Below are 20,927 nucleotides of genomic sequence, written 5' to 3' on the forward strand. Positions count from 1 at the left end.
CATCAAATAACCTATCAGTTCCATTTTCCCACCCCTTTCTCCCAGAAGCTTCTTCATCTTAGACTGGTTGTTCCAAAATGCTATGGAATTAGCTCCTTTTTATGTCTGCTGATTGTCACTTTGTGTTAAAGCTCCCCCTTCCAAACCTCATATCCTCTATTTTTGTGGCTTGGTTATCAAGTAGCTTCCTGAAAGCCAGTACCCAAGAGATAAGTTTCTAGAGGATCTGCATGTCTGAAAATATCTTTATTCTCTTATACTCAATAATTTCAATCTAGGCTGAAAATAATTTTCCCTCAGAGGTCTGAGGGTATTACTCCATTGACCTCTAGCTTCCAATGCTACTACTGAGAAGTCTAACACCATTCTTGATCCCAATCCTCTGTAGGCGACTTTCTTTCTAGTAGATTTTAGGATTTCCTCTTTAACCTTGTTATTCTAAATGCCGTGACTAGAAAGCTTAGCGTATTTTTTTTTCCCCATTCAGTATGCTGGATACTTATGGGATCTTTAAATCTGAAAATTTATGTCTCAGTGATGAGAATTTTATTTTGGTATTGTTTGCAGGTTCCCTTCTATTTTTTCCTGTTTGCCCTTTCTTGAACTAATAGTAAGATGCCAACCCTCCTATTTTCATGCTCTAATATTCGTGTATCTTTTTCTCCTATCAAATCTCCTCTTGCTTTTTCTATTCTACTTTCTGGGATATTTCCTTAACATTATCTTCCAACTCTTTTACTGAATGTTTTACTTTGGCAACTTTTTTCTTTTTTCCTTTTCTTTTTTTCTTTCTTTCTTTTTTTTTTTTTTTTTTTAGGGCTCATCTGCAGCATACAGAAGTTCCCAGGCTAGGGGTCAAATCAGGGCTATAGCTGCCAGCCTACACCACAGCCATAGCAACACGGGATCCAAGCCACGTCTGTGACCTACACCACAGCTGGTGGAATGAATGCCAGATCCTTAACCCAATGAGTGAGGCCAGGGATTGAACTCACGTCCTTGTGGATACTAGTTGGATTTGCTACTGCTGAGCAATGATGGGAACTGCCTAGTCTGTGCAATTTTTATTACATGTTGGTTCATGTATTCATCACCACTCTCAAGGTACTAAATCTCTTTTAATTGCTTTAGTCTCTGATTTCTATGTCAGAAGTTTTCACCAAAGTATGGTGTCTCTACTACATCTGATAACCCTGAATGCGAAAGCTCTGCAGTTTAATTTCTCAAGGAAAAAAAAAAAAAAAAACTTGGATCTTGGGAATCAAGAGACAAGTGCACATAGGGAACAAAAAGGAAAAAGCAATCATGGAGCTGCATGGGTGGTACAAAAGATCCCAGGGGAGTTCATGCAGAACACAGACTTTTCACCAAGCCCTTTCAGCCTCATTCCCCACCTCCAACTTCAGGAAAACCCTCTGCCATCATCTTTCTGGGATGTGTGAGAAAAAATGAGTCTGCTTTTTTTGGCATCCTTCTCTGTAAGAAGGTAAGCTGCAATCTGCTCTGCTAAGTGAGCTATTCTACTTCATTCTCTTTATAAATTTTAAAAAATATGTTGCTATCTCCTGCCAAGTGTTAAATCGTCTCCCACTCTGTTTATCTGGAATTTTCAAAACAGAACTCATTTTCTCCCTCTAAACTTATTTTCCTCCAACTCTGGAGCTGTCTTCTCTTTTTTCCAAAATCAAAATACAGAAGTTACTATGGTATGAATTTTGGGAAAACAGATTTCAACATTGGGTATTACAATTGAACTATTCAATTGTCAAGTAAAAAACAGAGATAATTAAACATATAGCAACTATATTGCTTAATTCTGTGTCTTTCATGTTGACAATCCCTTACACTAAGCTTTTTTCTTACTTGTTCTCCAAGTTGTTGGAATCTGTACTGTGCAAAGATCATCTGCAGATTCATCTGCTGAACTGCCAATGAAGTCAAAGTTAAGGCAGTTGAGGACCAGTTTTAAGACTTGCATTACTAGATTTTGTTGACCTTGATCTTGAAGATTTAAAGGCTTGGCCAATACCTGAAAAATGTTCAAAGTCAAACAAAACGTTATGAAATATGTCAATTAAAACATTTTTACTCAACTAATTTAAATATTTCTTCAGTGCCAAATTAAAATTAGTTTAAAAAAAGATGTCACAAAAAATTGTTGTCATATGTATTAGAAAAAACTAATATTGCTATCAACAAAAATCTACAATAAAAGACTATTTTTAAATTTAACCTTATTATATGGGAATATAAACCTTCACATTTAACTGCAAACTGTAGGTTACCTTCTAAAATTGTAAGAAGTAATTTTAGGACAAATACTTTACACAGCACAAATGTATAAATGTATAGGACTGACTCATTAGCTCAAAGGAGCAACTGGAACAAGCTGAAAATATAAAGGAAAAGTGGGGGCACTCCATGCATAAACAAAGTTCTGAGAACTTTGTAAACATGGGAGGACACTCATAACCTTCTGGAGAACAATCCCAACCCCCTCAAAATGTTCATTCTGACTTAAGAGCATAGATTACTTCTCCAGAGATACACTGTGAAATATTTGTGGCAGAAATGATATGAGGTTTGGGGTTCTTTTTTTTTTTTGTCTTTTTAGGGCGGCACCCACAGTATATGGAGGTTCCCAGGCTAGGAGTCAAATCAGAGCTCTAGCTGCAGGTCTACACCACAGCCACAGCAACACGGGATGCGAGCTGCATCTGCGACCTACCCCATAGCTCTCAGCAATGCCAGATCCTTGAACCACTTAGCAAGACCAGGGATTGAACCTACATCCTCATGGATACTAGTTGGGTTCATTACCGCTGAGCCACAATGGGAACTCCCTGAAGTTTGGGGTTCTATTTCAAGAATAACACAGAAAGAAAGTGGCTCAAGGACAGAGATGAAACAAGACTGAGTTGTTAATGCTTAAATAGACCCAAGGGAATTCATTATACATTCCATCTTCTTGTGTATATGTTAAAATCTTCCATACTAAAAGAAAAAATTTTAAATAATAGAGGAACTTTCATTCTGGTCTTACGGTGTCAGTTACCATATTACTATACCACGGACCTGAAATAAATGGAAACTAGTGATTAGTGGAACGTTCTTTGGGAAATGCTGTACTACATCAGTGAACAAGCTTGAGCAGAAAGATGGAACCCCTATTTTATGAGAGAACACAATAAAATTATGAATCATACTATCCCTAATGTTCAACAGGGCCCTGGGAACTAAAGGGAAATTATTAAAATTAACTATCTTGGCTCAAATATGAATAAATATTGATAAACAATGAACTAGGAAAACTTGCCTCATTTCATTGCTCATCTGCACCCCATTAAAATATAAGCAGGGCAATAAAGAAAACAAATCTCAAATAACTTCTGCAAATGGTCTACAGTAGGAAGACAATGAAACTAAAGACAAGTTACTAAATTCCTTTTGGATTTTACTTTACTATATCTTTATTAAAAGAAAGTGAATTTTTTGGACAAGATTTGTGCTAACCTACTGTACTTAAATTAAAATTGTCCACAATAACTTCAAAAAGGCAGAATGGGGAGCAGGGTGATTCATCTGAAATTCCATGAAACTTCAAATTTCCTAGACACTAACTAGGATAACTTACCTCTTTTAGAAGAGAGCATGCTAGCACTAAAATGTCTTTAAGAGAAGTGTCACGAAATGAGGTAGCTATTTTCCTGTGTTTTGCAGAAGGTCTAGAATAATCAACCTAAAAAAAGATCAAGATGAATTTATTTAACCAGACTTATCAAACAGCAAAGCAAAATTTTACTATGTGAGAAAAAGAATGAAAATAATGATTAAAGAATCATAAAGTATAGAGCTAAAGGAGTTTAAAAAATCTGCTAGGATGAGTGATTTCAGGTTATTCAACGAGCTAATAACGGCAGAGTCATGATGAGAAGCCAAGTTTCTGGACTGCTTTAATTCAGTGCTCTTGCTACAAACCATACTGATCCCCAAATTAAAAACCAGAATCGATCACACATTCAGAGGCAACATTAACCCAGATTAAAAAATAATATATAGATACTATCAACTCCAGAGCCATGCATCATATTTCACATCAGGCAAGTAATAACTTCTTTGTTCCTCAGACTCTACCTATAAAATGAAAAATCTCCATGATAATCTTTAAATTCAGCAAACTGAATCCATGACAGAAACTTTCTGCTATATAAAAGTGATATTTGTATATATGTCATTGATTCATATATTTTAATATTGTAAAAAGGCAGAAATTATAATCAGCAATCTGATTTATTACATAAGCAACAGTATATTCCCTCTGAATATTTTATTATTTAATAATAATTTTTAAGAATAAGTTTACTAAGACTAGCTCTTGAGCCTTTAATCCAAAATATAATATAGCAGAAACTATATTAATTACCTAATGTCACTAATATTTCCATTTATCATTAGGAAATAGCAAACAAAGCTGAAATCTGATACCTAAACATTTATTAATACTGCAGGCCTCAGGTGCTATAGCATTCCTTTTGCTATCTGGAAGATGAAAATAAACCATTTTCCTTGCTGATGTTTATAGATCTGAAAAAAGTAGTGAGCTCAAAACTCATTACCTGACACTTCCTAAACTCCATCATAGAATTGAGACTACACCTAAATGCCACATTTACTTAAATAAAAACATGAAAACATAACTGAAGTCCAAAGTGATTACAGAAAGCAGTTACTGGAATCTCTATCCAATATGTAATATCCAAATTAGCATTTCTAGCATTCCTTCCTTATTTTAAATCAAACTTCCATCTCTTTCTGCTTCAACAGGTCTGTGTCTTCAGTTCCCTCAATATATAAAAAAGATTTTCTCCTTAATAAAAATTAATAGTGGCATACATCACTACAATCTCAATTTATGTACTCTTCACATATTTCACTAAATCCTCAAAACTAACCTGTGAGATATATATTATTCTTTTCACATATGAGAAAATGAAAGTTTATAGGCATACCATATAGAGAAGACTGCTGGGACCTGTGCTAGTAATTTATCTAATCTTAATAAGACCCATGGAAAGTGTCATTCTCACTTTACAGATAGTCATATGTAAATTTAAAGACATTAAGAAGTTTGTATAAAGTAAAAGGCAACAGGACTAAAGCATAAACCCAGATCTTATTTCAGAGTTATCTTCAAGGCATACAAGCGTATTTCACTTGGATTTTTCATTCAGATATCCAATATTTTGAGAAAAGGGATTGTGCATCCATCTTCTACTGCATAACAATAGAAAATGCCTCTACTATGAAGGCAAAGAATATTTTACATCTTAATAATTATATACTGAATAGATAATATATGGAGTATATTGAATATACTCCACAAACAGTAGACTTAACTTTTACACAAGCAGGATAATACATAATTCTCAACTTTTAGGAAACCTCAAATTTATATCTTTTTCTTAAAAGATACATTCTGTTATTGACCATATAGGAGTTTACATGGCTCATATGACAATTATATTTGATTTTCATTATGCATTGTAGATCTCCTTACTGCCTGGTTCAGAAGTACTTCAGAAATGCTAGCTGGAGTTCCTGTCGTGGCTCAGTGGTAATGAACCCAAGCCGTATCCATGAGGTCGTGGGTTTGATCCCTGGCCCTGCTCAGTGGGTTAAGGGTCCAGCATTGCCTTGAGCTATGGTGTACGTCACAGACGTGGCTCAGATCTGGCAATTGCTGTGGCTGTGGTATAGGCTGGCAGCTGCAGGTCCAATTCAACCCCTAGCCTTGGAACTTTCGTATGCCATAGGGGTGGCCCCAAAAAGACAAAAAAAAAAAAAAGAGGAAGGAAGAAAAGCAAGCTGAAATTATTAATGCTATAAAATCAGGCTGAGTAAAACGTCTCCATAGAAACCATGTATTTTTTACAAAGCCGCAATCACACTTCAGATCTTGAGGCTTTTTTCAAAAGGTACCTGGCTCTACACAAGGTAAGCCTGGAATATCTTGTGATAGGAAGTAGGAAAACGTTCACAGAATGGTGAGTAAATGTGAAGTGAACAGAGATGCTAGCTTGAACGGGCTCCTAATGCCCAATCTGGGCATCAAAATAGAATGTCAGTAACAAACTATAACCTATCGGATAAAGTAGGAAACCAGGAATGTATACTGATAAAAAAATAATAAATTAATAAATTGAGAGTTGGATGAGGAACACAGTATTTTCGGAGTCTTAAAGTACCTTCTCACAAAATTTTTATTATTTACAAAGGGGCAAAGGACTATATCTACAATTGGAGAAGCGTGGTGGAGACCATCTTAGTCGAGTGACCCAAGTGAACATCGTTAGTAATGGAACAAATCAAATCACGTGCTTCCTGAGAGGAGGCAATGAGAAGCCCATGGTATCGTTTCTGCGATATTCCTAACAAGTATGCATAATCTGAATCTAATAATGAAGAAACATCAGACAATCCCAAATTGAGGTACATTTCACAAAACAACTGGCCTGTAATCTTCGCCAGTGTCAAGGTCAACAAAGTGAAAGAAAGATGGAAGAATTTTTCCAGATGGATGGAGACTAATAAAATGTCAAATAAATGAGATGCATAATTCTAAACCGGTTCCTTCCTGGGGCAACCAGTTCAAGTTTCTGGGTGAAACTCAAATGGAGTATGAGGATAACAGTAATATATCACTGTTTATAGGTGTTAATCATATTAGCTAGTCATGTTAACCTGACTTTAATGATTGTACTGCAGTTATGCAGGAGAATGTCCTTAAATGTAGGAAATATACTGAAGTATTCTGGGATCATGCTAGCAATTTACTATTACATGGTTGAGAAAAATACTTTGTATTATATTCACAAATTTTTTGCAAGTTTATGACGGCTAATTAAAAAATTAGTTCCTCTGTAATAAAATCACACTTTTTATTAAAACTCCTTATTACGCAGTCTTGTCTTAGGAACAGTTTAAACACAGCAAACCCTCACTGCCAGGGCAGTCTTTATCCTGTTGTGCTATGAAGTAGAAAATGAAGAAGAAATGCTAGTGTTAAAATTAGCAAAAGTTGTAGTTGCATAAGTTGGATAACTGGTATATGGGGTTGTTGTGCTATTCATTCTTATGAGATGAAATATTCATTCTAAAATTATTTTAAAATATATTTTCATTTTATTTATTTATTTTTTTTTTGTCTTTTTGTCTTTTGTTGTTGTTGTTGTTGTTGTTGTTGTTGCTATTTCTTGGGCCGCTCCCGCGGCATATGGAGGTTCCCAGGCTAGGGGTTGAATCGGAGCTGTAGCCGCCGGCCTACGCCAGAGGCACAGCAACGCAGGATCTGAGCCGCGTCTGCAACCTACACCACAGCTCACGGCAACGCTGGATCATCAACCCACTGAGCAAGGGCAGGGATCGAACCCGCAACCTCATGGTTCCTAGTCAGATTTGTTAACCACTGCGCCACGACGGGAACTCCTAAAATATATTTTTAAAAAGAAAACTATAGGAGTTCCTGTCGTGGCGCAGTGGTTGACGAATCCGACTAGGAACCATGAGGTTGCGGGTTCGATCCCTGCCCTTGCTCAGTGGGTTGACGATCCAGCGTTGCCGTGAGCTGTGGTGTAGGTCGCAGACGCGGCTCAGATCCCGCGTTGCTGTGGCTCTGGTGTAGACTGGCAGCTACAGCTCCGATTCGACCCCTAGCCTGGGAACCTCCATATGCCACGGGAGCGGCCCAAGAAATAGCTAAAAAAGACAAAAAAAAAAAAAAAAAAAAAGAAAAGAAAAAGAAAACTATAGTTCTTTAGACATATTTAGAGTCTAATAAGATTAGCCAAAGTCCTTGTCATAATATCCCTTTCAACGCAGTAACTCTGTTCCAATTACTATTACTAGTCCTAAAGATAGACAGCTAGATACACACACACACACACACACACACACACAGACATACATCCATAAGGCAAGAAATCCATTTAAATGTTCTGGGGTGGAGGAGTTGGGGAGGTGACAGGTATGGTAAATTAAGAGATAACTTTAAATTTATGAACTCTTTCCAATAAATCTAGAAATATTTTCTAATGTCTGATTGAACATAGGAAAGAGTTATTGGGGGTGATTTTTTTTTTCACATGCACTGTCACTCCAAAGGGAGCTGGCAAGTGGTCCTGGGTATGTAAGTTCTTACATATACTTATGTATGTATGTACATGTGTGTATATGTATACATATATGTATGCGTATATTTATACACACACACTAACACAGACATTTCAAGATGATGAGAAGTCTAGTAAGGAAGTCCAGATCAAGAGGGCAGAATAGGAAGATCCTGAGCTTGCCACCTCCCATGGACACACCAAAAGCACAACTACACAGAAAATAACTATCTCTGAGAATAATCCAAAGCTAGTGGGACAGATTTTCTACAAGTAGGGATATAAAGAAAAGGCCACATCAAGATGGGAGAAGGGGGCATAGAAGTGGTCTAGGCAGAATCCATAACCCTGGTGCAGTGACCCACAATCAGTAGGGATATCACAACCACAGAGGATCCCCCACCCCTCTGGCAGGAGTGAGAGGTCCAAGTCCCAGGTCAGGCTCCCCAAATGGGGGACCTGCACTGGGGAGACATGCCCCCATAACGTCTGGCTTTCAAAACTATCTGGCCTTATGTCCAGGAGTGCCAGGGGCCTGTGGGTACCTGAGACTCTGCTCACCCTCTCCAAGTCCTAACACAGAGGCAACAGCTTGAAAAGTATCTACATCATACAAGAAGGACATTCACTGACTCTAAAAGTTGGGCGCCAATGAAACAGGAATCTGATAGAACATTATTCAGGGACAGAATGCTGGTGGGCATCTGGTTTTTTTTAAACTCCCCTTGCACTTGAATGATCCAGGGCTAGTGGGCACCATTTCTGTCAGTCTCAATCAACCTAACACCTGCACCCTTCCCTGGCATTCCCCCAAGGGTCCATCCTGCCCAATTTGTCTGTCCTGGCCAACTTTTCCAAAACAACTCTCATCCCATCAGGCAGACAATCTCAGCTGGCACTGGCATCCCCCAAAAGCAGATCCCCCTCCAAAAAGTCAGACCCACACAGCAGCACACCCACAATAGGCATCACAAAACCACTGCACCAAGGACCAGCACTGCACATCAGCACACCCACAGCACTCAGAGCCAGACCTTTCAGCCAGGGCCAGGCCCGAAAACCAGCATGCCCAAAGCAACCTTGGCCCAACCACAATAGAAGCGCACACACAACCCACGGGGAGATGGAACACTGGAGCACCTGACTCTGGTAACCAGAGAGATTGTGCCACTGGGCCCCCAGGACATTTTTTATATAAGGCCACTGTTTCAAGACCAGGGATATGGTGGATAAACCTATCACAAAAAAACAAACACAGAGAGTTAGGCACAATGAGGAGACAAAGGAATACCTTCCAAATGAAAGAACCAGAAAAAAATCCATGAAAGGAACTAAACGAAATAGAGACAAGGAACTTGCCAGATTAAGAGGTGAAAGTAATAGTCACAAAGATGTTCACAAAAACCAAGAGACAAACAGATGAACTCAGTAAGAATTTCAACAATAAAATAGAAAATATAAAAAAGAACCTGGGAAAACTGAAGAATACAATAACTGAAATGAAAAATACACTAGAGGAGTTCCCGTCGTGGCGCAGTGGTTAACGAATCCGACTAGGAACCATGAGGTTGCGGTTTCGGTCCCTGCCCTTGCTCAGTGGGTTAACGATCCGGCGTTGCCGTGAGCTGTGGTGTAGGTTGCAGACGCGGCTCGGATCCCGGCTCGGATCCCGCGTTGCTGTGGCTCTGGCGTAGGCCGGTGGCTACAGCTCCGATTCAACCCCTAGCCTGGGAACCTCCATATGCCGCAGGAGCGGCCCAAGAAATAGCAACAATAACAACAACAACAACAAAAAAAGAAAAATACACTAGAGAGAATCAATTGCAGATTAGAGGAAGCAAAAAAAGAACTGATCAGGGATCTGGAATAGGGTAGTGGAAATAACCCAATTGGAACAGCAAAAAGAAAAGAGAATTTTTAAAAACGAGGATAGTTTAAGGGACCTCTAAGACAACTAACCTCTAAGCATACTAACACTCACACTATAGGGGTCCTAGAAGGAGAAGAGAAAGGAGCACAGAAAGCATTTGAAGATGTAATAGCTGAAAACTTTCCCAATCTCAATTATCAAAAAAAAAAAAAAAAAATCTGAAAGACTTGCATAGACATTTTTTCCAAGGACAATATATACATGGCCAAGAGAAATATGAAATGGTGTTCATTATCACTAGTCCCTAGGGAAATGCAAATCCAAACCACAATGAGATATCACCTCACATCTGTCAGAATGTCTACTATTAAATAGACAGCAAATAGACAGCAAATAGCAAGTATTATCCAGGATGTGGAGCAAAGGGAACCTTTGTGCACTATTTGTGGAAATGTAAACTGGTGTAGCCACTATGGAAAACAGCATGGAGGGTCCTCAAAGAATTAAAAATAGAACTACCATATGATCTAGCAATTCCACTTTGGGTATTTATCCAAAGAAAACAAAATAGTAATTCAAAAAGATATATGCATCCATATGTTCACTGCAGCATTAATTACAATAGCCAAGATATGGAAGTTATCTAAATGTCCAACAATAGATCAATGAATAAAGAGTATGTGGGGTGTGTGTATGTATGTGTCTGTGTGTACAATGGAATATTACTCAGCCATAAAAAAGAATGAAATCGTGCTATCTCTGATGACATGGATGGACCTAGAAGGTATGCTAAGTGAAGTAAGTCAGACAGAGAAAAACAAATACTATATGATTCCACTTATATGTGGAGTCTAGAAAACAAAACATAAAGACTCATAGATACAGAGAACAAATTGGTGGTTGCTGGGGAAGGGGAGCTTTGAATTAAATAGGTGAAGAGGATTAAGAGGCACAAAATTCCAGTTATACAATAAGTAAGTCTTGGGGATATAATATACAGCATAAGGAATATAGTCAGTAATACTTTAATAACTTACTATAGCAACAGATGTTATTAGACTTACATGGTGATCAATTCATATATACATATATATGTCAAATCACTGTTATACACTTCAAATTAATATAATATTGTATACCAATTGTACTGCAATTTAAAAAAAGAGGATGATGGAAGTTCTTAAGTGCAAATACTACATTCTTCTTTAGTATAACATTATTCCATATAGAACCCAACTTCGGCTTCTGCGTGTTTAGAACCATGTTAAATACAAAAGTAAACAGGAGCAGGTAAGGATGTGCTTGGCTACTGAGCTCATAAAGGCACTGTTGGGGGGAGCTTCTGCAAAGTTCCCTTGTATAGAGAGTGAAAACACATGCTAGCAAGTGACAAAGTGCCAAATACCTGTTCTCTGATGAGTCCTGCAGTTTATCCATTATTGAGAATCAATTCACCAAACCACTTAGCTTGTATTTGTAAGCAAATAAAGGTTTCTCTTTTGCATATAATTTATCTTTATGGTTAGTATGTTACTATATGTACAGAGGATAAAAAGACAGTTCTCAAATGCCATAGTGTGAGGTCCATGTCTAATTTCCTGTTCTTTGTAGTACTTCATACTGTTGCTGTTATGTTCAATAACAATGAGTGTTCTTAATTATTCCACCAATAAAACAGATGCCCCAAAAGACTTGATTATTCAGTTTTATGCCACACAAAGATTTTATATTCAAGAAACAGCATTACTTAGCAAACTTCATGTCACCATTAGATAGAAAGGCTTACCAGGTTCATTTCCTGAGTCAATTCTGAAAGTATTATTACTCCTATTACGCAGTGTTCCACAGTACCCTGCGGAGAAAATAACCTAGTTTAGCCTAAACGGAGACGTGTGATTGGTTCTTAATGTGTAAACCAGGTAATATTTACAAGTAATTAAATAATGAAACATCCTATTTTCTTAAAGGAGACATATTAAAATATGTAGAAAAATCACTATAAAGTCCACAAATAAAAATAATTTCAAGCTCATTCTTTGAAGGATAAATTTAGGTATACAGAGTTGAGTGGGGGGGGGAAACTCACCTACTTTAGAACTGCATGATACATACATTTTAAGCACCTATGACTTACAATGAACTAAACCTCAAAATGCATACTTTTCATAAGACCATAAACAAGAATGAACAAAAAATAATTTTTAGCTCTATGAATTTGCTTAAAGCTGAGATAGATGCATTTAATAAATAATTAATAGCTTAGGATCTAATTTAAATCCCTCAGATAAGATCATTTAGGCCCTTTTAATATTATTTAACAGTGCATGTGTATGCAGTTATTATTTATCTATAATGAAGGCCTGTGAACTGCCCAATGCAGTGGAGAAATGCATGACTATTAACATGGTAGGATGTTTTAAGTTAGCTTCCAATTCAATCTCAGAATTTTCCTTCAAATCAAAATTCAGATTTTATACACACATTATCTCAGAATAAAAAAGAGAAACATCTATAATTTTTGCATTTTAATCTTTATGGACCTTCAGGAAAATCTGAACTCTATGAACTCAACTACAGATTTTATACTATGGCATCTATCTTTGCTTTGCACCAGGCCAATGCTCCTTAAAGTATCATTTGTTTCCTGGCCAACAGTTGGTCTGTGAATCTGCTGGTGGTCTGCAAACTCAGTTCTTATCCAAGAATGGTTTGGTATTGGTCCATGACAAGATACAAGAGTTTGTACCAGAATATAAAACAGATAAGTCAGTAAGTACACTGTTTAGATCAGCTGGCTTTTTTTCACAGCAATTCTTCCTTGATAAGCCAAGTACCATGTTGATTTACATTGTGACATAAATTCCTTATCTTGATGTGGCCCAGCAATTTGAATAGCACTGCCCTGGATGACAGGCGGATCTGCTGGGTATGTATATAGAAAGCAGGTCCACAGGCGTTCCTGTTGTGATTCAGCAGATTAAGAACCCGACAAGTATTTATGAGAATGTGGGTTTGATTGCTGGCCTTGCTGCGAGCAGTGTTATAGGTCACTGATGGGGCTCAGATCTGGTGTTCCTGTGGCTGTGGCATAGGCTGGCAGCTGCAGCTCTGATTTGACTCCTAGCCAGGGAACTTCCATATGCCACGGGTGTGGCCCTAAAAAGAAAAAAAAAAAAAAAAAGAAAGAAAGGAGGTACATAAACATTAGAGGTGTAGCAGCAATAAGGTTACAATAACAGAAAAAAAGAAGAAAAAGAAGATATACAAAATGTCAGGCCTTTAAAAATTAGACAAACTTAAAATAATTTCTACTAAAAAAATCACAGAAGCTATTAATACACAAAGGAACCATGTGGTGCTATTTTAGAGTAGTAAAATGCCAAGTCTATTGTCTTTCTCATAAACTCAATGTTAGGTTAAGTCGTATGCCCAGAAAACAAGTACCTTTTGTGTGATACTGTAATAAAATTTGACGATAAAACATTTTTTGTTTATTCTGGGCTTCCAAAACTGACAAAAAGCCACTAAAGCCCAACTTAAGCTCAACTTATCAGACACGGAAAAAGAGCTTGAGAAATGTTAGCCAACAAGAATGATTTCATTGTTTTCAACCTTGATTTTAAAAGAACTCTGAAGTCTATTCTTGTCTACACTAATGCTTCTTGATGAGCTATGTACAATCTTAGTAAATGACAAGAGAGGGGTGCTATTGTGTTAGTCAAAATTATATGGACAACTATAAAATGAGAAACTCAACGCATTACTGAATAAACTATCCTTCTGCCCCAGAGCCCATCTCCTTAGAGCTACAAATACCCTTATTCCTGTGATGTTTTAGATGACCAAGTATCTGTTAACCAAATTTTAACTGAATAAAAGAGAAGCAGTATAGTCTAGGATTCTATATTCTGAGTTTTCTAGCATTACTCTATATGATGGAATTACATCTTACACATGGATTAAACTTGAAAGTCACTAGCTAAGTAATAAAATCTCAGAAAATCCAAATTGCCCTTAATTGCCAATAAACCAACACTGAACCATCTATCGATTAACCCAAACTGCCAGTTTTTCCTTGAGAACACTAACGGATCACTGCTTCTTCAGCAGAGCACAAGCTAAAGTACTTATAACATTTGTAATGAAGAAGTGTGTATCTTTAAATATCTGAATCATATTAAGCAGGGCATGATGGTCATGCTAAGAGGCTCACAGGAACAGAAAAGAGCAGATTTAGGTTTCCCATATCACAACCCAGAACATAACACACTGTGTGGAATGGCAAGTGGAATCACTGGCACAATTCAAATTATTGTCCTCTTGCTTTTATTTCTTTTATCTTTTTTTTTTTCAGTCCAAATACCTGAATTTGTTTAAGTTAAATGTGCATATGCTATAGCTTTAATCACTTAAGGTAAAAAACATTCTTGAGAAACTAGTATAAAGCAAAAACTTTTAAAATATATATCAAGTTAGAAAGCCTGCTGAAGTACTAGCGCTACACTTTACTATGTCACTATGCAAACTTATACAAATTAGCTAACTTTTCTAAGCCTCAGTATTCTCACTTATAAAATGTAATTCACTTTACACAGATGTAATGAGCATGAAATTTGATACTACATGAAAAACATCATATACATGTTTTGCATAGATGCAGTACACTTACAGACACATATGGTTAGAAATGACTGAACATGTATTTTTAAATTAGAAAATATTCTAACTTGCATTCTTCTGGTTTGGAAGTTATATTATGACAAGATCCTCTTTTTCAGGCAATAAAAAATACAGGCTCCAGAGAATAAATACTAAACAATAATTAACATGGTACTGCTAATCACAAAACAAACCATATAGCTTTAAGAAGGCAGTTTTTTAAACCAAAAAAAAAAATAACAATTACTTGTTTTTTGTTTTGTTTTGTTTTGTCTTTTTGCCTTTTCTAGGGCCACTCCCAAGGCATATGGAGGTTCCCAGGCTAGGGGTCAAATCGGAGCTGTAGTCACCGGCCTATGCCAGAGCCACAGCAACAAGGTATCCGAGCCGTGTCTGCAACCTACACCACAGCTCACGGCAACACAGGATCCTTAACCCACTGAGCAAGGCCAGGGATCGAACCCACAGCCTCATGGTTCCTAGTCAGATTCGTTAACCACTGCACCATGAAGGGAACTCCACAATCACTTGTTTTTATAATGTAATGCCTTCTTACCTGAAGAAACTTCTTCACATCAGCAATAATTTCTCTGAAGACAAACTGATCTTTCTGAACCTCAAACCATCCCAATTTAGTGATTTTAGCAATGACTTGAATTAGAGCTTGGATGACAAAGGGAGCCAGCTTGAGTTGTGACGCCACATAATTAAGAATGTAGTTTCCTGTAAAAAAAAAATTCTGTGATCATTTGGACTTTGCAGTAACATAATGTGAATCATGTAGTAAAGACACATTCTTTGACAGAAAGTTAATCCCCTTCTCTGAAATATGTACTTATTCATATAGTCGGTTCTCCCATGAGTCTAATTTGGAAAAAGTAAATTTGTTTCAATTCAACTGGTATATTAAAGGATAATTTGAGTATAATGCAAATATCACTTTTGTTTTTGCATAATTTCATTTAGGAAAAAACACTAGGTGAATACAGAAAACTGCAACCAAGCCAAATGAATCAAGTCATACTCAAAATGCATACACCGCAACATACTCAAAATGCATACACCGCAAAGATCTACTAACCGTCTCAGTTCATCTTGTGTGCTATCAGACTCATTCATCCTTTCTGGTGTTATCATTTTCCATCCCATTTCATATCACCTTCCTTCCATCATTTCATTATAACTCACAAACTGCCACCCTTTGGAAGCCCACTCCCATAAACAAACTTCAGGTCTTCTTCATGATAAATAAAATGTCACATTTATTCCACTATTTAGTGTTTCTTAACCATTTAACATATATAAAACTCTACTACACCTTTTATTAGATTTCTTAATTAGTTCATTTTTAATGTGTCACTGACAAAGTGTTTGAATTTTATTTCCATAATCCCATTTCTCTAATAAGCCCTATGGTTTTAATGCATTATACTGCACGGCACTGTCACTTTTAGGAATGTCTATGTCATGTTAGCAAAACTGACTACATACTATCCTCTTTAAGTTGTAGAAAAAAATAAAATAGTATAATATGATAAAATAAGTATATAAGTTAAAGAAAATATGAATAGTAAGGGCAAGCCTGGAACAAAGTTAATACACCAAAATCATTAAAACTGGGTAGTGAATTCAGCTATGAGCATCCTAATGGAGAAGTAATTGAGGTAACAAATATGCCACCAAGTCTATCAGAAAAATATACGGAAAAAATTTTAAAAGGAAAAGATTCCACTTCTAATTCCGGCCCCAAAAGCCAGGCTACCATTTGAAAAAAGAGTGAAGAAAAAGTAAATACTTCAATATTTAACTAAAAATAGCTTCAATGGAAACAGCTCCAAAATCCAAAAGCACTGGTAACAGCTGTTTTTGACAACTGTAGTGAGAACTTTGACATAAAAAGGAAAAGTTCTCATGACTAGTATCTTTCAACCTCAATTTTTATTAACATTAAAATTACATAGCTATACAAATAAAAAATAAGATAAAGCACAGATTTTCCTAGCATTAAGATAAATCTGTAAGAGGTTCCTCCTATGGCTTATAGCAATATGGTTCTCCTAAGCTTCACTACCTGCTATCTTTCATTTCAATAACAAAACTTAAGAAAACGACATTGTCTTCTGAATATGAAAGAAAATCTGGTTTATTTACTTCCAGAATTTTTATGTTTCATATCTTGAAAATTTTTAACCCGGAAAGGAAATGAGGAATCCATATGTGGGTAGTGGTAACCCCTAGGAGGGTAATCTCAAAATAATAAAACAACCAAATGGGAGACAAACCAAATTTCACATTTAAGCTAAGTACCAATAAGCACACCTTCCCAAACTGCCTGAGCAAAGGTATTAGCTAATAAGTTTATTACTGAAGGCAAAAAATTTTAATAGACTGTATTTCTATTATTTTAGTTGAATGTGTTTCTCATAAAATATTCTCACGTTATGCTTATTACATAACCTATTATAGCGTTTCAGCTCCGTAAGCAAGTGCCAATGGTAACAAGTAAAACAGCAGCAATCTCATCATCACCAGGCCAAGATAACAGGGAGAAGCCCCACCAACAAGAAAATGCATGTTCAGAAAGACACCTGGGAGAATGAAATAAAACAGCTGGAAAAATTCCCAGGCAAAAGTTAATAGAAAGTTGGAAAGCAATGCACTAGAGGCTATTTAAAGTGTCAAATGCCTATAAGACAATAACAACAATATTTAGCATTTATGAAACAAATTAGAATATAAAAGTGCTTCCTAGGAAAAAACCTTCCTTAGCTCTCACAGCAACGTGAAGACACTGCTACTGTATTACTATTACCATTATTCTCTTTCTCTGACAAAAAATATGAAGGTCAAAGAGGTGAAATGACTTGTCACAGTGGGCAAGCTGGGACTGACTCAGGTTGTTTTGATTTATTTTAAGTTTCTGTTGGCCTGTTGCTTTCAAATGTGGGCGAAATCATATATTTCAGTAATAATCAGTAACTCAAAACTCTACTGAGTCCAAACTTATAGACAGTCTTTTGGAGTTTACTATCATCAGACTGATACTTTAGGTATTACCGCACTATAGAAAGTTAATATGGAGTTCCCGTCGTGGCGCAGTGGTTAACGAATCCGACTAGGAACCATGAGGTTGCGGGTTCGGTCCCTGCCCTTGCTCAGTGGGTTAACAATCCGGCTGTGGTGTAGGTTGCAGATGCAGCTCGGATCCCGCATTGCTGTGGCTCTGGTGTAGGCCATTGGACCCCTAGCCTGGGAACCTCCATATGCCGAGGGAGTGGCCCAAAGAAATAGCAAAAAGACAAAAAAAAAAAAGAAAGTTAATATGAAATACTTTTTGACTAACTGAAGTCAAGCAAAAAATATATCACAAGTCTATCAGAAAACATACATAAAAGAATATAAAAGAAAGATGGAAAATTCAATCTCTACTTTGGTCCCAAAGGCTAGCCAGTTATTTAGGAAAAAAATGAAGAGAAGGGAAATACCTCAATATTTAGCTACAAATGTTTTGATGGAAACAACACCAAATGCTGTGAAGACAAAAAATTTGATCTATAATCTTTGCCTAAAGGGCTAGCTTATGAAATGTGTGGAGAGAAAGAATACATGGGGAAAAAAAAAAAAAAAACTATACAAGAAGATCAAGATAAGACTTATGAGGTGGAAGATGTGGAGAAACTAGAACTTTCACACATTGCTGGTAAGAATGCAAAATGGTACACGTACTATGAAACACAGTTCGGCAGTTTCTGTAAAAGTTAAGCATAAGGTTACCTATGACGCAGACCTTCCACTCCTAGGTATCTACTCAAGAGAAATAAAAATACATGTCCACATAAAGACTTGTATGTCAATGTTCATGGCAGCATTATTCACAGTGGTGAAAAAGCAAAAACCACCCATATGGCCATCAAGTGGTAAATGGACAACAAGCTGTCATACATCTATATCAGCCAATATTATTCTACAATAAAAAAGAATAAAATATTGACACATGCTACAACATGGATCGACCTCAAAAACACTTTGCTAAGTGAAAGAAGCCAGATACATAAAAATGACATATGGTATGATTTTATTTACATGAAATATCCACAAAAGGTGAATCTCTAGAGGCAGAAGGCATCTTTGAAGTTGGTGGTATGGGAGCAGGACTAACTGTACATGAGCATGGGGTTCTGGGGGGGAGGATGGAAATGTTCTAGCACTGACTTGTTCACACAATTCTGTAAATTTACTAAAAATCAAAATTTATACACTAAAGTGAAACTTTAATGTAAATTATACCTCAATAAAGCTGATCAAAAGGAAGTTAGGAAGGAAAAAAAGAGGGAGTGGGGGGGGAGGTGAGGGAAGAAGGGAAGAAAAGAGGGAGATGGTGAAGGAGAATTAATTGATTTATATAGGTAATTAAACTTAAGCTATGCTTTTTGTGTGTGTGTGTGTGTCTTGTCTTTTTAGGGCCACACCCGTGGCATGTGGAGGTTCCCAGGCTAGAGGTCTAATTGGAGTTATTGCTGCTGGCCTACACCACAGCCACAGCAATGCATCTGCAACCTACACCACAGTTCACGGCAACTCCAGATCCTTAACCCACTGAGCAAGGCTAGGGATCAAACCCACAACCTCATGGTTCCTAGTCAGATTCGTTTCCACTGTGCTAGGATGGGAGCTCCACTTAAGCCACACTTTCATTTGCACAGAAGATTAAAAAGATAACATTCCAAGCTGGAGAAACAATATAAGAAAAGGCACTAAGGCAAAGATAACATGACATGAAAAAAACACCTTCTGGCAACTAATATGCTTGTAGCAATAAAAATATAAGGCTACAAAGGCGATCCATCAATTACAAGCTCATGAAAGTACTTGACCGTAAGGCTGAGGAAATGGTATTTAACTGCTGAGCAGTAGTAAGCCATTGTTAATTATAGCAATTAAGGTAGAAAGTAGTGTGCTGGACACAGAGAACAGGCCATAGAATTAACGTGAGAGGTAATGAGGTAGGTAGTCTGGCACCATATCATGAAAGACTGAGAATTTTGGAGCTGATGTAAAAAGAGAGTGTGAATATTAAGGCAATCTTCACATTTTCCATTTTAACTGACTGCCAATTATTCTACTGACACGTCACACGTCATAACATTCTAATCTACTTGCAGAAGCCAGAGTAGTAAAACTCAAGAAACTCATAAAGGAAACAAACACATCATTTTTTTGTTAGAAATGTGTTGTAGGTTTCCACTTTTCTCTTTTTTCCAAATTTCCTTTAGTGAGTATTCCTTTAAAAAGAAAAAAAGTGTCCATTTAAAAGATATAAATCAAAGAGACAATCTGAATAGGCCTGCATCTTTTAAATAAATTGAGTCTATAGTTAACAACCTTCAGAAAGCAAAAGGCCCAGAGGGGTTCACTGATGAATTCTACCAAACATTTAAGAAAGAAATTATACCAATTCTTTACAACCTCTTCCAGAAAAAAAGAAGCAGGTGGAATTCCTCCTAACTCATTCTGTAAGACCAACATTACCCTATTACCAAAACTAGACAAAAACATTACAAGAAAAGTTGTAGCTGAGCCAGTATTTCTCATCTATGTGGAAATGAAAATTTTCAACAGACTATTAGCAAAGCATATCCAGCAACGTATAAAAAGAGTTATACACCACACCTAAGTAGCATTTACCCCAGGTATGCAAGCATGGTTCAACATTTGAAAATCAATTAATGTAATCCATTACATCAACAGACTAAAGAATAAAAATTACATGATCATAACAGATACAGAAAAAAGATTTCAAAAAATCCAGTACCCATTAATGATTAAAAAAATCTCAGCAAACCAGGAACAGAAGGGAACTTTCTCAATTTGATAAAGAACTACAAATAAACTATAGCTGATAAATAAAATCAAAGAGCTAAATAAATGGAAAGCTATACCATGTTCATGGACAGGAAGATTCAATGTTGTCAGGATGTCAGTTCCCAAACTGATCTATATATTTCAATGCAATCCCAATCAATCAAAATCCTAGCAATTTATTTTGTAGACATTGACAAACTTATTCTAAAGTCTCTACAGAGAGACAAAAGATCCGGGTAGTCAACACAGTACTAAAAGAGAACAAAGTTGGAGGTCTGACACTACCTAACTCCAACACTTATTTTTATAAAGCTACAGTAATCAAGATTGCATGGTACTGGTGAAACAGGCAAATAGATCAATGAAAC

The 20,927-nt window shown here is 36.7% G+C and overlaps 1 protein-coding gene across 5 annotated transcripts in view; it reads right to left on the reverse strand.

Moving 5' to 3' along the window:
• Nucleotides 1-20,927, reverse strand: part of RANBP17 (RAN binding protein 17) — a 324,083-nt gene that overhangs the window by 286,620 nt on the left and 16,536 nt on the right. For all 5 annotated transcript variants that reach the window (XM_085001775.1, XM_021076682.2, XM_021076681.2 and 2 more), the window contains 4 exons: nucleotides 15,254-15,420; nucleotides 11,825-11,890; nucleotides 3,635-3,739; nucleotides 1,864-2,029 (listed from right to left, as the gene is read on the reverse strand). In XM_085001775.1, coding sequence (XP_084857901.1) covers nucleotides 1,864-2,029; nucleotides 3,635-3,739; nucleotides 11,825-11,890; nucleotides 15,254-15,420 — 504 coding nt within the window. The remainder of the gene's footprint in view (nucleotides 1-1,863; nucleotides 2,030-3,634; nucleotides 3,740-11,824; nucleotides 11,891-15,253; nucleotides 15,421-20,927) is intronic.

This window comes from Sus scrofa, chromosome 16 (genome assembly GCF_054392235.1).
Source record: "Sus scrofa isolate SSC_HxYL_T2T_F1_AM1 chromosome 16, Sscrofa_HxYL_maternal_Yorkshire_Landrace_v2.0, whole genome shotgun sequence".
Taxonomy (NCBI): Eukaryota; Metazoa; Chordata; class Mammalia; order Artiodactyla; family Suidae; genus Sus; species Sus scrofa.